This window comes from Carassius carassius, chromosome 21 (genome assembly GCF_963082965.1).
Source record: "Carassius carassius chromosome 21, fCarCar2.1, whole genome shotgun sequence".
Taxonomy (NCBI): Eukaryota; Metazoa; Chordata; class Actinopteri; order Cypriniformes; family Cyprinidae; genus Carassius; species Carassius carassius.
The window spans coordinates 28,402,217-28,418,629 of record NC_081775.1 but is presented as its reverse complement, the minus strand read 5'-3'; the positions used below and the strand labels follow the sequence as shown (position 1 = coordinate 28,418,629).

Below are 16,413 nucleotides of genomic sequence, written 5' to 3'. Positions count from 1 at the left end.
ATTCAGATGAGATTACTTTTTTATTTTACTTAAATTTTAGCCATGGTTAAAAAAATGGATTTGTTTCTTGCAAACACTAAGCTTTTCACTTCACAAGATGTTAACTGATGGATTGGAGATGTCTGGGTTACTTGTGGATTATTGTGGACTCTCATTCTGACAGCACCCATTCACGGCAAAGGATCCATTTGTGAGCAAGTGATGTTGAAGAAACAAACTCATTCAGATCTTGGATAAGATAACAAAAAGGCAAATTTTGATTTTTATGCAACTATAAATTGTTTAAAAACAAGTATTTGCTACTTTTAGCCTAAAGATGACCAAATCATTAAATCCATGTTTAAGACAGAGAAAACAACAGATTCACAGTATTATAATGCTGAATATCTAACTACATTTCACTCCAGTCCTCATTTTAAATGCACAAAATCATCCAAAACAAGGAATCAAACATCACAGTTGCTCGTTTAAACATAATTTAACTGAAAACCACATAAATGTGATCTGTTTGTGCATCGCAGAAGGTCACAGAGACCTCGACTGAACCTCCACTTGGAAATGCACTACAGAAAATGGCCTTTCCGCCATTATAAGATCAAAGCAATTTTCCTCCGCCAGGGGAGAAAGGACTCGGATACTGTTGCCAAGTGACTGTTTCTATGCAGACAGGTTATGTAAGCAGAATTCACAGGATGATGACATCATGCTGAGGGGGAAGAGATACACGTCTCTTCACATGTTTTATGTCATCATTATTTGTCGAAAGAGCACAAACGACGTGATGAAACAGCTACTTGAGAGGGAGAGAAAGAACAGAGAGGTTTGTTACAGAAGAGAGCTACTGCCAGAAAAACAACCCCCCGGGATAAACCAGATGACTGTCTTACCACCAGCTCAGGCCTGTCTTACGCTGCCAGTAACAAGTCAGCCACTGAGAAGACAACATTACAGGATTCAAACATCTGTGTGTACAGAATAACATGAAAATGAGTGTAATTAATATTATACTAAATTAAGAAACATAATCAAGCAAGCAGTACAGCTTCACTCAGTACCACAATATCACAATCACAAGGAAAGTTGATTAATAAATTATATAAATATATATATAACTTATATATATATATATATAATAAAAGGCTATTAATTTGCCAACATGTTTTGTTGACAAAATATGGAATGTAAATCTCATTAAAAATAAATGTCTTGAGAGCAACATCACGTAAAAATTTAGGAGTGAGTAAAAGAGAGAAATTGACCTGAATGGAGGGATTCTTCTCCTCCTCCTCCTCTTCCTCTCTGTGGGAACAAGACAGCATGTGTGACATTAAAAACAGGCCCACGCCGCTTGCAACCATCTTCCTTACACATATGGAGGGAGAGGAGAGTGGGAGACGGGAGGGGGAGCGCAAGGCCATTCTGATTGGGAGGAGGGTCTCTGCACACACACACACACACACTGCAATGCAATCCAATGAATCACAATGAGAAAATGAAATTATCTGTCAATCACTTTTGAGGGGAAAGAGTTACAGCTCATCAATCCTAAAAGCGTTATTTCCATACAGAGTAAAGAGGACGTGAGAGACATCTCGATCTATATATTTATTAAATGTCTAAAATATGTAATATTATATTAATAAATATAATTTGGCACTAACTAGTATTGCAACCTTTATGCTTAAGTAAGGTACACCTTTTGAAAGGGTACCGTCCCAGTGACAGCTTATGTACCTTTTTTCTGAGAGTGTAATTATAGAACAGAAGAAGCATGAAACAGAAGAGTTTTTATTTAGAATGCAACATGCATCAAGAGTTACAAAGTGAGAATTTTCAAAGATTTGAGTCACTGTTTGTGCAAAATAAAAATAAACATAAAAAAAGAGAAAAGAAACACAAAGTAACTCATTACAGCCTGTCCTCAAATGCTGTTTAAGTAAATATTGCACTATTTATTGCTTTCAGTTTAAGGTGGTTTTGTCATTTCCACATTTGATCGTCTTGGCCCGGAGTCTTACAATGAAAACAGGAATGCTTCAACAGTGCGGAGCAAACGCTGTTGGTTGTGCACTGAGAACGTAATACATTTGAAACACTACATACTACAGATTTGGCTGGTGTGTTACCGTGTTACCATTCTTCTGAAAGAACTCTTCATAAAATCTAAGTATTGTTTGGAAAAAAACTACAATGAAAAATTGTAGAGAGAACACCTTTTAAAAACAATTCCATTAATAAAATCTATATTTTGGCAAACAACCTCACAATTGGCACAAGGAGTGAGCACACAAGTGAGGAAGGAAGACCGATAAATTGAAGAAGTTTGGTCTCTTCACTGCATCTACATGCATGCAAACACACCCTTCCTTCTCTGCTGGTTTAGTTGAAAGGAAGAATCTCCTCTCCAAACTTCATGAGGTGAGCGGCATTTTTGACTTCATGGAGCACCTGTGTGTGCGGAGACAGACAGTGACACAGTTGTTGTACATATGCACTGAAAATCTTGACAGTTACAACTGAATTCATTTCATAAAGTACACATTATAACTGGGCGGCACACACCTTGTTGTGGACGTATGACTCACAAGCGTAGCACCAGACAGAGAGGTCAGCGAAGCTCAGCACCATAGAGTGACCCAACTCCTGCCCGTGGGTCACCATGTGCTGGTTCACATAACGCCCACAGAGCACCTGAGGAACAAATTATTTTTTGTAATGATTGCTTTTACAAATAAATTATCTATTGCAAATGAAACATGAATTGAATCATTCACTATTTTCTGTCCTTTCTTAAAAACTAACAACTCGTATAGGGATAGAAGTGATGTACATTTCCTTACATCATACATTTCAAGCTGTGACTCTAAACCTCATTCAGTACTCTGTAAATCTGCTAAATGTATGAGTTTTGGCTCATGTATTCTATGTGCTATTTTTGCTGTGACTTTGAGCGTCATTAGCTGTCACCTTGTAGCAGAAGAGGCAGATCCAGTTTTCTGTATCACCTCCACACTCTTCACACGGCAGGAAGACATCGATGCCACCTGCAGGCACTGGTCGCACTGACTCCAAGTGTGGGCACCATGGCAATGGGTCCACCACATACATGGTGTCCTAGCAACAGAAGCCACATGACTGGATCACCACTCAAATTCAGTGAAGGCAACATTCTTAAATTCACCCACACACACATACACACACACACACATATATACAGTACAGACCAAAAGTTTGGACACACCTTCTCATTCAAAGAGTTTTCTTTATTTTCATGACTATGAAAATTGTAGAGTCACACTGAAGGCATCAAGGGCTATTTGACCAAGAAGGAGAGTGATGGGGTGCTGCGCCAGATGACCTAGACTCCACAGTTACCGGACCTGAACCCAATCGAGATGGTTTAGGGGTGAGCTGGACCGCAGACAGAAGGCAAAAGGGCCAACAAGTGCTAAGCATCTCTCGGGGAACTCCTTCAAGACTGTTGGAAGACCATTTCAGGTGACTACCTCTTGAAGCTCATCAAGAGAATGCCAAGAGTGTGCAAAGCAGGAATCAAAGCAAAAGGTGGCTACTTTGAAGAACCTACAATATGACATATTTTCAGTTGTTTCACACTTTTTTGTTATGTATATAATTCCATATTTAATTCCACATGTGTTAATTCATAGTTTTGATGCCTTCAGTGTGAATCTACAATTTTCATATTCATGAAAATAAAGAAAACTCTTTGAATGAGAAGGTGTGTCCAAACTTTTGGTCTGTACTGTATATACACATACATACAGAGCTGGATAGTAACTGATTGCTAAAACTGCATTTCATTGCCTTGTACCTTACACGTGTAATAAAAATAAAGTTCAATCTAACCTTGAATCATATTACATGTAATCTGGATTATGTAATCAGATTTAAAAAATTAAGTACTTGTAATTAGATTATGTCAGAATCAGACTAAAGACTACTTTTTTATTGATTGCATGATAACATATTATTCGCACAACAGCAATAAATAGCAGTAAACAAATAAAATATAAAACATTTTAGTATGTGTTTTATTTTGATACAATTTTAAAATGCCTTATTTTAATTTTACATTTTTATGACCCTGATAAGGTAATGTTTAATGCACTTCATTTTAGTAATAATACTAAATGTAAATAGGCCACATTTAACCACAATTTTATTATGCTAACATAACTTTATTACGTTACCAGATCTGTGGTTTGTGCTCCAAAGACTTCAAAGACTGACATCCTGGTGGCTTGACCGCCAGCAGCCTCCAGCACCGAGTTCTCCTGGTCATCCACGGCAGCTGGACTTCCAGTGACCACAGACTCTGGGATCGTCCGGTCCTGTTCAACAGACCATTTTTGATGATGAATACATCACTAGTCACCAAAACCATACTGCTAATGACATTAGAGAATGCTGCCAGATGTCTGTTTTTACCGTCGTAATCTCTGCATGTGTGCCATCTCCAGCGCTGGCTTTCTCTGACTTGAGTTTTAGGGGTGAATCTGACTCCCGGCCGGCTGAATCCCTCTGTGGGGTGGGTTTCACCTTCCGTCTGGCTCCTCCAATGGGGACTGAAGCTGGGCTGGGGTTAGATGAGGTACTCAAGTTGAGATTTAGGGAGAGCAGGTCCTTACTGAGCTCATCAAGGCCGGACTGCTCAAGATGCTGCGCTGTCTGTCCAGGACTTTGGGCAGGGGCGGACTGGCGAGGAGATTTCTTGCCCCTGCCTGCTGATGCCCGCTTGCCTTTCACTTTAGGAGATGGCAAAGCCAAACGAAGTGACTCTGGAACTGATACAAACACAAAAACAAAAGCAGGTTGCATTTAAATAATTATCCTGTTCTTACAATTTAATTTCTTTAGACTTAACAGGAAGCATACTTTTGGATAAACAAACTCACTCTGTATTCTCAGGGAGCTCCAGAAGGGGGCGAGAGCACGCAGGACATTGTTAATGGTGACAGTGGCATTGGTCTTAGGAGGTGGCAGATGGTTTAGAGGTGGAGGAGAGTCTCCCAGCAACATGCTGGTGCACATGGACATTGACTCAGAGATGGAGGTGAGGTTATATCCTCCCTATGGAGAAAAGGGTAAGATGACATCATAAATACTTTTAATAGAAGTCTCTTATGCTCACCAAGGCTTCATTATTTAATCAAAAAAAAAAAACAGTACTATTGTGAATAATTATTACGGTTTAAAATTAAATTTTCATATATGAATATATTATAACACGTAGCCTAATTTATTTCTGTGATGCAATGCTGAATTTCAGCATCATTACTCCAGTCTTTAGTGTCAGTCAAGTGAACCTTCAGTAATCATTCTAAGATTTTCCCAGCCAAAGTCAGTCGCAATGAGCACATTTCTGAAAATGAGTTACTCTAACATTGGAAACCATGATACATCTCATTTGACATCTTTAAATTTGTCTAGAGACATTCTCTAGGTGTTGATTTCAGCATGAGCCACTGAAACTCAACAGTACAAACATTGTGAATGCAACCCACCTCCAGTATGACAAGCACTCTTCCTGCAGCCAGGCTCATTAACTGATGGGTGAGGTGGGCGTAGCCCTCAGGGGTCACCTGATACTCTCCTAACGGATCGCCTCGTGCTGCATCAAACCCAGCAGACACGAGCACCAGTTCTGGGGCAAACTACAACACAGACGATACTCATTTAGTATTTAACTCCATAGCACATCAGTTAAATATGGTCATATGATGTGCTTTTACCTCTCTGGCTATCGGCATCACTATGTGATTGAAAGCCGCCAAGTATTCGGAGTCTCCCATCTTTCCTCCACCCCAGGGGATATTGACATTGTATCCTCTGCCTTTCCCTTTCCCCACCTTATCATAGTTAGCATCCTCCGAATAGGGGAAGAATGTCCCATCCTCGTAGCGATGCAGAGAGATGTACAGAACACTGGGAGAACAGAAAGACGTTTGATAGGTCAGCACTGCGACTGATCTCAAAAAACTATATTTATGCATTTGACAACATAAAGAGGACACATTAATAATACAAACCCTGCTTGTCTATCCACCCAGACAAAAAAGCAAAACTGCAAAAATTAGTCATTTAGATTCATGGTTATGATGCATCACATTTTAGCACTTACTGTTTTATGAATGCTACTTTGTAAACAAGCTGTTGCTGAATTATGGAAGTGAAATACTAGATTTTATCTGACCACAAATCCATACGGTAAGTCATTTAAACTGCAAATAGGTTAAGCAATCAAACAAAAAAGATAACTTGCATTCAGAAGTCTCAAATAGCAAAACAGCTGGTTTAATTTTAGCCAAACTAAAATATGGCTTTTTCAAATAGTAAATGAGGGACTTTTTAAGAATACCTGAATCCAGAATCCAGTTTTAATTATAAACTATTATATAATTTTTCTTTTATTTTTATGCTTTTTCTATTCTAGTTTTAGTTTTCATTTTTTCTTTAATTTGAGTTTTAGTAATTTTGTCATGTGCTTTTGTCATTTTTTACCAGTTTTATTACTTTATTTTATTAGTTTTAGTATTAAATTATTTATTTATTTTTATTATCTTTAATGTATCAATTTAGCTTTACAGTTAACAATAACAGCGCTGATCCAGGCCACTACTGTATTTGATTATGGTTGACTGTTGGACTGGACAAACCTGTCATCCTCCTCAAAGATGTGCTGTGTGCCGTTTCCATGATGAACATCCCAATCGAGGATGAGGACGCGCAGGGACTTGTGAGTGGTGCACTGGGCATAGCGTGCGGTCAAAGCAGCCGTATTAAAGAAACAGAAACCACAAGCTGTGTCTTTCTCTGCATGATGTCCAGGAGGACGGACTATGGCCACACCGTTTCTCACCTACAAGACCAAACAAACAACTGAGGAGATCTGGGAACAAAATCAAGCAGTACTTCTGTGGCATACACTATACTGAATACATTATACAGTATACTGAAACATGATCAAAAAGTGTAGTACTTATGAAGATCACAATATGACACACCTGGCCTGTGAGTATGGCCTGTACAGAGTTAAAACACGACCCAGCGGCCATCAGGGCGCAGGTGTAGCTCTCATTACAGATGTAGATTGAGCAGTAACTGTTTCCCAGTCGGTGCAGATCTCTGGGTTTCATGTGCTCTGTACTCTTCATAGTACTTATGTGTTCAGAACTAAAAAGATAAACGCGAATTGGAACAAATGCAATTTACAACAATCAGTTTTAGTAAGAAATCATCACTAAACAGGATTATTTTAGATTTAGTCTGAGAGCTCTCAGTCCCTCCATTAAAGCTGTGTGTACGGTCTACTGTCCATGTCCAGAAAGGTAAGAAAAACATCATCAGAGTAGTCCATGTGACATCAGAGGGTCGTTTGAATTTGTTGAAGCATCGAAAATACATTTTGGTCCAAAAATAACAAAATGACGACTTTATACAGCATTGTCTTCTCTTCCGGGTCTGTTGTGAGTGCGACGTGTTTTCTGGTGTGCTCAATAACAAAGATAACACGTCAACAGCATCAGAGTTGAGAACACACTCACAACAGACAAATTCTAACTGACTCTCTGATGTCACATGGACTACTCTGATGATGTTTTTCTTACCTTTCTGGACATGGACAGTGAGACCGTACACACAGTTTCAATGGAGGGACTAAGAGCTCTCGGACTAAATCTAAAATATCTTAAACTGTGTTCCAAAGATAAACGGAGGTCTCACGGGTTTGGAACAATTAATGACATAATTAGATTTTTTGGGTGAACTACCCCTTCAATTACGCAAATTAAATAGAGATTTGTGGTCGATGTTGATTTACTCATTTGAATGTCACCTGTGACAGAGTCCCAGCTCTTCTTCTGTTGCTAGGCGAGCTGGTATCCGAAGGCAACGGGACAGCAGACCCAACTCCTCATGTCGGCAAAAGATGCGTGATATTCTCTGAGGGAGCTCAGGATGATGACTGTGGGGATCAATACGTAATCAAACCACTCAAAAAAAGACAACTGTCACTTTTCACAGAGATACTGTGGTGTTCTGTAATTAAAGCTCTCACCCGTCCCACATGTTGTGATGAAGCATCATTCTCTGGTCATAAACTAGTCCAGTGATCAGAGAGGAGGCCTTCACTTCTGCACACACTGGAGAGGGCAGAGGAGGGACATCGGACAGAGGACCACCCTCTGAAGATCAAACACACATTCAAGAGCCGCAGAAAACAGAAATATTTGTGCCTGCTAGTCTTGCAATGGTACCAGATGTACCAAACATTTTCTGAACAAAAATGGTGGGTGATCCATGCTTTCTTTATATTATCTGAAGATGACAATATTGTAATGTCCCTTTAAAACAAAAATCCTTTTCACAAATCACTGGAAAAAACACCATGGAAATGAATTGGTCATTTATAAGGATCATTTTGTAGAGATTTTTATACAGGGCAATTTCTAGCCAATTAAATATTAGGAGATATTAAAATACATACTTTATTTTGTAAAGATAGAAATATAAATATATGAATTAATTAATAAATGTATTTAATAACTACATTTTCCATCATATCGAACTGCACTTTTTATTGAGTCTTAAAGGCAGTGTTGCAGGGTAAAATTTTCAACAAATTTGTGCAATTTGCTTGTTGGTAATAAACATTTAACCTGTTAACCATTGTATTTTATGTTGTTGGGTATCACAAAACGGAATATAATATGAAAAAGTAGGTACTATCTTACAGCGGTTTGCAACGATTCTCCTTTCCCCCACAATACATTGCATTACGTCACATTGGGGAGAGAATTTACCAAAGCCCGCCTTGAGAGCATTGAGAATGACTAGAGACGAGTATTAGATGAGAGTATTCAGATAGCGCAGATTATAGATAAATACATAGGTATAGATAGATAGATAGATAGATAGATTGATAGACAGACAGACAGACAGACAGATAGATAGATAGATAGATAGATAGATAGATAGATAGATAGATAGATAGATAGATAGATAGATAGATAGATAGATAGATAGATAGATAGATAGATAGATAGATAGATAGATAGATAGATAGATAGATAGATAGATAGATAGATAGATAGATTAGACTAGCTCCGGTGCTCATTGCTGCGTTGCTAAATGATAACAACTCAGCAGGACACTTCACCAACTCTCCACTCATTCTCCTCGGACCATGCATTTAATTTTCTTTGATGGCCTTTAGTTATGCGGGTCATCATACATGTTGGCTCTTGCCATCTCTTCCTCATTCCAGTCAGTCGCCATAGTTCTAATAAGGCTACCTTTCCTCCACTTCTCCCCAACGTGATGTCATCACCGAATTGCGTAAAAAAAACATTAATACCAAAAACGTAAAAAACTGGTCTTTAAGACCATTTTTGAGACATTTTAAAAATGATATACATATCTTGAGTGATTTATGTACCCATTAATCGACAGTGGTGGTTAACCTGCAACATGGCCTTTAATGTTTCTTATCTGCACCAATATAATGATGGTGATTTAATCAGTTTATTTGTAAATTATAATTCTTGCTTTTTGGCAATTCTTACCAAACGTCTGAAGGCTCTTCCAAAATGGATACAAGGCTGAGATGGTCTTTGAGATGGACTTCAGGGCACTGCAACAAAACCTCAAAAAAATCAAACAGAGCAAACAGGGAATAACCCTAAGAGAGTGTGTTCCTCAGTTGACCTTTCGCTTGGAGCACCAGGAGAGATCAGATGAGGGCAAGGGTCACCCAGCAGTGACCTCACACTAGCACAAACACCCTCTGCTGTGGACTGGAGGTTATATCCACCCTAACAGATGAAACACTAGTGAGTCTGAGATGTTAACCCCAAAGTAGAAGATTTTATTCTCTCATGGCATAATACGATCGCATCGCACCTCAAGAGCCAGCACAAGTCGTCCCTGAGCTACACCTTTCAGCATGTGGGTCAGGATGGAGAAGCACTGTGGACTCACTCGCATCTCACCCTAGACATAAAGAATGTTTTAAAGAATTCAAATGCAAGGAGTTTGTTAAAACTCTATTAAAGAGACTGAAGCTGAGCATCTCACCTTTGGGTCACCGATCACAGAGTCAAATCCGGCCGCCACTAACACCAGCTGAGGCTGGAACTGTGCAGCACATACACAAGAGATCAGTCAGTGATAAACAATAAAGCATTCGTTCAGATGTGCAGGTGACTGATCTGACAGCTGTACCTCATAGGCCACAGGCAGGAGCAGCTGCTGGAAAGCTGTGACGTAATCTCCATCCTCCATCCCTATCTGCAGTTCAATAAAGAGATCAGACCACATTCAGCACCAACTCACCACACCACCACAGCATTTCATTTTTTCACCTATAATCCAGTATAATATTAGTGAAACTTTAGTGATACTTTAGCATGACCATTTTTAACTTCAACTGTCATTTTTTTTATTTAAACAGATGTCTTATAGAAATGTATTTATTTCCTGAAATGAGTCACGTAAACACTGACAGGCAGTGTTAATTATCGTGGTGGGTGTACCTTGTTCCAGGGCAGGTTGATATTATAGCCCTGTCCTGCTCCTGAACCAACCGAACTGCAGTCAGAGTCCTTGAGGTGCGGCCAGAACGAGCCGTCTTCATATCTGTGCACTGAGAAATACAGCACACTGCCACACGGGAAGACAGAGAGAGAATATTTACAAATGACAGACATTCATACAGAATAAACGCAATATGACATAATATACAACATACAGAGAAATTTACCTGGGATCCTTCTCAAAAATATACTGGATTCCCTGTCCGTGATGCACATCCCAATCCACAATCAGAACTCTGGAGGAAAAAAAACTCATGCTATACATTTCCTTAAAAACTGTGTTTCCAACACATTCAGTTTCTCTAATGTTACATATTTTCGAACAATTCAGAGGAAATAAACGTAGGACCAGACTTTGAATTGGATTAGTTCTGCATATTAATTCATATCTTTTATTAATATTTTCTGTCACCTGTGCAGCCTTGGGCACATCAGTAAAAAAATACTTTTCTGAGATGAAGTCGCTATGTTTGTTGAAAAAAATAAAAAAACAAACATTTTTATATCTATAGTAGATGAACATCTATGAATCAAGAATTTAAGGTCAATTTCGAAATAAATAAAAAAAATGTGACAATACAGCAAAATGCAGACTCTCACCGCTTAACTCCATGCTGTTTCTGAGCGTAGCGCGCTGCTATGGCCAGATGATTAAACATACAGTAGCCATTCATCTTATCTGCATGAGCGTGGTGACCAGGAGGTCTGTAGGAACGGGAAAAAAAACAGTAACTCAAACAGATCAATGAGCTATATTAGAACTGCTAAGAATAACAGACACAACGAGACCTGTTTATGGAGAAGCCGTTACGCATCTGAGATGTCATCACCTTATCCACCAGCTGGAGAACTGATCCCACCGCCAGACACGCAGAGGTGAAAAATTCCTGGCGGAATTCCAGAAATTAACTAAAAACTACATTCTAATTATTGTGTTTAATAATTATGTATCATTTCTTTTTTAAAAAGGCCAAAAGAGACTTTGATTCATGTTCCATACAGAATGGTTAATACAGTCAATATTATCATGTTGACTTTAAGAAACATCAGGGAATGTACTGGATTAAGATGAACACTGAAACATTGGGGATGGAATAATAAGCACAGGACTGGTGAAGACTTACAGGATGCAGGAAGACGGAGTCATATTTATCAGCTAGAGTCTTCAGCTCATCCTCTGTCATTTTCTGAGTGGATTTCATCAGCTCTACATACTCCTTCCTATTGTACACAACACATTCCCCCATGTTGCGTAAGATAATCATAAACCAACTTGATTAATGGTGTCAATCTTGGATATAAACTTACGTATGAACGAGTAACAGCTCATCTTCCGACGCAGCTCTGGCCTTAAACACAAAACTGAAGCAATTAAAACTCAGGTACAAACCTGTTAAAAACAGCATCATCACTACAAGAGTATCTCTACCTCTACTCGTACGCAGCGTCCCAGGAGACCTTCCGTCTCCAGCATCTCCATCACTGTGCTCACTCTCGCTGGACACTCTGGGTGACTGAAAACAAAGACATCCAACCCACAGAATTACAGTGAATTACATGAATGCTCAATTCAAGTTGATACAAACTTAATGCATATGACTAAAATGTTTTATTTTTGAATGCTACATAGCTTCTACTGGAGAGTCTTAAAGGGACAGTTCACCCAAAAATGAATTTGTGTTCCGAAGACGAATGAACGTCGTCTTGAGGGTGAGTAATTAATGACAGAATTTTCATTTTTGGTGAACTTCCCTTTTAATTAAAAGAAAGAAATATAAAAGAGAGACAGAATACTTTTAGGCAAACTATTATTATTTTTAACCATCCTGAAGCATCACCTGGCATCCCAGAGGCAGTGAAAGCGAGTAAAGGCATCTACGTAGACAAGACCTGTTCCAGTTGCTTTAGTCTTACCACGAACATCCTAAAAAACATCCCAAAAGCATTCCATCACTTGCATTTTCACACTGATGAAAGAAAATACTGCATGTGCGTAACTGATCATGTGCAAAATAGTTTTGCCATGCTACAAGCTACTTGCAATCTAAAAAAAAGTAGTTAAGTACAGTAATGCCAGCTTTATGAAATAGTATGTAGGCTACTGGACGAGGCAAGAATTGAGAAAACTAGGGAGGAAAAGCAGCATAAATTGTAGGAAAAATAATGTTGAAAAAAACAGGCTGTTATTGTTTATGCAAAATGAATTTTGCTTTTAATTTTCTTCCAAATATAAAACAGGCGAATCTTGACAATATTCTTGAGAAAACAATGACTGTGATTAAGTGTTTACCAAGTTTTGGAGCTCATTGCTCATCTCCTCCTCGTCTTTGCGCCGATCCATTCTTCCCTTCCTCCGTGCCTCCTGTAGATTCTTCTTATGGTTTGGATTGTTGTTTTCTCTCTGGAGAGCACAAAGGTCTTTTAGGGAGATTTGCATGCAGCCTAAAACAGGAATCCAAATAAAGCACTGGCTCTCACATCTGACCCCGATCAAGTGGGCAAACTTCAAGAATATCTGTGGATTATTAACCCTTGAATGAAGTTACTCATGTACACACTGATCAAAACAGCAAATGATCAACATACAGTTGCTGAACACTGTCTAATAGGAATACTTCATCCAAAAGTGAAAATAATAACACATCTGGCTACAGGCTGTCCTACATGTAGATGAGTTTTTCTTTTTTTAGCGCTGTCAAATGATTAATTGCGATTAATCGCACCCAAAAATAAAAGTTTTTGTTTACATAATAGATGTGCATATACTGTGCATATTTATTATGCATATATAAATACAAACACATGCATGTATGTTTTAAAGAAAAATATGTTGTTTATATATATATATATATATATATAATATAAATATATAAATGTATATACATGTAAATATTTTCAAAATATATACTGTATGTGTGTATTTATATATACATAATAAATATATGCAGTACACATTATGTAAACAAAAACTTTTATTTTGGATAAGATTAATCGCGATTAATCGTTTGACATCACTATTTTTCTAAACATATTTGGAGAAATGTAGCATTAAATCACTTACATCACAATGGATGCTCTGCAGTGAATGGGTGCCGTCAGAATGAGAGAAACAGCTGATAAAAACATCACAATAATCCACACCACTCCAGTCCATCAATTTACATCTTGTGAAAAGATGCACGGTTTTAAGAAACAAAACCATCAATAAGGTGTTTTATCTTTAAACCTTCACTTTTGGAAAAAATATAAGGACATAATACTTGAATTTCCTTCCTCCTCCTTCCTGGTTCAGATGAGACCACCTTTTTTTCAGGGTGCATATTATGGATAGAGAGAAAAATATCTTGATAAAAAATGTCTCGATTTATTTGTTTATTACAAACATCCAAATATCCAACCATCACTCAGCTGTTTGGACACTCATTCTTACGGCACCCATTGACCGCAAAGGATCCAATGGTGAGCAATTGATGCAATGCTAAATTTCTCCAAATCTATTCAGATAAAAAATGTGAATGTCCTAAGGGAGAGTAATTTTTTATTTTATATAAACATTCTCTCACTTTGGTTTCTGGTGTTCCTCTTGGTGATCGAGTAGAACCTTTGGAATCTGGAACAGTATCCATCACTTAAGGATTTTACAGTTCCCCACCAAAAACCTTGAGAAAGTCAAACGTGCCACATTGCATGTATAAGAAAGATAATTTATATGGAATACTAATAATTAAATAACAAAACAGAGGTTACTGCAGATGCTACACTTAGTTTTATTGCATATTTAGAAAAAATAACTCAAGAATTTGCTGTTGTCGCTATGAAACAAATACATTGCAGTTGATAACATGATAGGAGTTTATATCATATTATTTATTTTTATGTAAAAAAAATTAAAAAACAATTAAAAGTTTCTAATTAATTAATAGATAATAACTGAGCGCATCTATTCAGTCATTGTTCTTTTCAACAATTTCGACATCAACAGCAAGATATTTGCATATTTAATGAGACGTACAAACCAGACCAATTCTTCTTTTTTCTTAAAAAAGAAAAAAAAAATGTCTGGGACAAATGAAAGTGACAGATGTCTGAAGAATGTACAGAACATGTTATACTTACTGCTTTCAGAAACGTTTGTGTATGAAAATATTTGAACAGATTTTCTCTCGGAATCTTATGCCGTTGGCAAAAACACACTTTGAAATTCAGATATTATATTAAAATACCAATCTGCCAGTCATTTCAGCCAAGCTGTCTGCTTTCCTAGGTTTCCGTGCTTGTTGTTATTCTCTGGACGGGACATAAAAGTGGAAAATGAACGTAACAAAATGAGGACAGCATTGCAAATACAACTGTAAAATCAACATTCACTAGAAAGGGTACGAATAAGCACAATAATGTTTTGTTTGGAAATGCTAACGGCTAACACGACCAGCTGTGCAGAGAAGTAGAAGTGAATATGTATGTTTCCTATTTCTTAAGAGACATAACGCAGTTTATCCTCTAGGGGGCGCGTGGAGGCTCAAGCGTATTTAAAAAAGTAAATTTTTATTTGACATCATGTGGTTTCTGACACAACCGACCGCGTTGATATGTTCACCGGATTAACTCAACTTCAAGTAAATGGTTAAAAAGTCGTACACAGCGTAAAAAAACAAACTAAACGGCGCTTTTTCGTCACTGCACCCCGCCCCCTTTACCACCCCGCTCTTTACGTTAACTACTATTCTTCACGTTTATTTTTCTACTAGGCGCGAGAGCAGGCGCACTGAAATTACGTCATTTACGCACAGCGCGCGCTCGCTGCTGTCTGCTGTAAACTGTAAACTGTCTATGGTAAAAACGCTGGAGGTCAGTGTTGCGTATTTACCTGTTTTTTTTTCAGTCTGGTATTTACCAAGCTTTGAGACTTCACTTGTATCGAAATTCTCAAAAACAGATTGAAAGATATAAATGTACACACAAGTACACCCTGGTTCTTTTATTTATTTATTTTAATAATTTAATTCTCCTTTTTTGTTCTTCTTAATTCATGTGAGGGACTGTCTGTGGCCCCAAGTGCGTCAAACTGAGGTATGCTAAAAATAAAAATAAGATTGCATAAAATACATTATTATTAAAATAATAAACAAAGACACAAACAAATACTAGACATAGCAGTGTATTACTATACGGAGTACAAAAAAAACATAATAATGTAATGTAACAAAAACTAAATATTTTCCAAATAATATTTATTGCATATTTATACAATTATAATTGTAATAATATACACATTTTTCACAGTATATATTATAAATGAAAATATATAGCTTTATTTTACGTTAAGGTGATGGTTCCTTGCTCAAGGAGTATCATATTTGGGGGTCTGGAAAAAAACTGGAATTTTTTATATATATTAAATGAAGTAACCATGATTTTTTTTTTTTAGCATTTTAATTTGCATAAGGATAAGATTATTTAAATGTATTAATAATAACTGATTAATTTGCTGTCATCCTCTGTCATCCTATTTAGCTCTATTAAAAAAGAAAACAGGCAACTACAATCAAATATTTCATCAGAATACATAACTACATTTGAATGGCTGTCAGTGGAGAAATGTGGGGTCAATGAGGTCAACCAGCAAAATTTTGAGCCTTGGTGGAGGCCATCAAATAAATCACCATTTTTGCTTACAGAAGCAGTTTATTCAGAATACTGACACATCACCTCTATAGATTTTAAACAGAAAAGCCTTCACAAGGAGGGCTCTGGCCCTGAAACCTGTGCAGATTAGAAGGAAAGATGTGATAATTTGACA

General features: G+C 37.5%; 1 protein-coding gene across 1 annotated transcript; it reads right to left on the bottom strand.

The window, feature by feature from the left end:
- Nucleotides 1-1,772: 1,772 nt before the first annotated feature.
- LOC132098072 (histone deacetylase 6-like) lies at nucleotides 1,773-14,741 on the bottom strand. The gene is made up of 28 exons (XM_059504190.1): nucleotides 14,730-14,741; nucleotides 14,177-14,272; nucleotides 12,904-13,014; nucleotides 12,452-12,537; nucleotides 12,043-12,127; nucleotides 11,922-11,962; nucleotides 11,738-11,834; nucleotides 11,403-11,500; nucleotides 11,214-11,318; nucleotides 10,781-10,849; nucleotides 10,554-10,680; nucleotides 10,243-10,308; nucleotides 10,096-10,155; nucleotides 9,922-10,011; nucleotides 9,727-9,833; nucleotides 9,585-9,652; nucleotides 8,078-8,204; nucleotides 7,856-7,984; nucleotides 7,026-7,194; nucleotides 6,678-6,880; nucleotides 5,754-5,946; nucleotides 5,526-5,675; nucleotides 4,917-5,091; nucleotides 4,450-4,805; nucleotides 4,212-4,352; nucleotides 2,968-3,114; nucleotides 2,563-2,691; nucleotides 1,773-2,448 (listed from the first exon to the last, which is right to left on the bottom strand). Exons 2-28 carry the CDS (start codon nucleotides 14,237-14,239, stop codon nucleotides 2,380-2,382), a joined length of 3,261 nt encoding a protein of 1,086 aa, XP_059360173.1. The 5' UTR covers nucleotides 14,240-14,272; nucleotides 14,730-14,741; the 3' UTR covers nucleotides 1,773-2,379.
- Between the last annotated feature and the right edge of the window lie 1,672 nt (nucleotides 14,742-16,413).

Excerpts from the sequence above, each read along its gene's own strand:
- LOC132098072 (XM_059504190.1), bottom strand. The coding sequence starts at position 14,239 with ATGGATACTGTTCCAGATTCCAAAGGTTCTACTCGATCACCAAGAGGA. Across the intron at positions 13,015-14,176 it reads GAGGAACACCAGAAACCAAA|AGAGAAAACAACAATCCAAA; the intron begins GTGAGAGAATGT and ends TGTGCTCTCCAG. Across the intron at positions 6,881-7,025 it reads AGGCCATACTCACAGGCCAG|GTGAGAAACGGTGTGGCCAT; the intron begins GTGTGTCATATT and ends TTGGTCTTGTAG.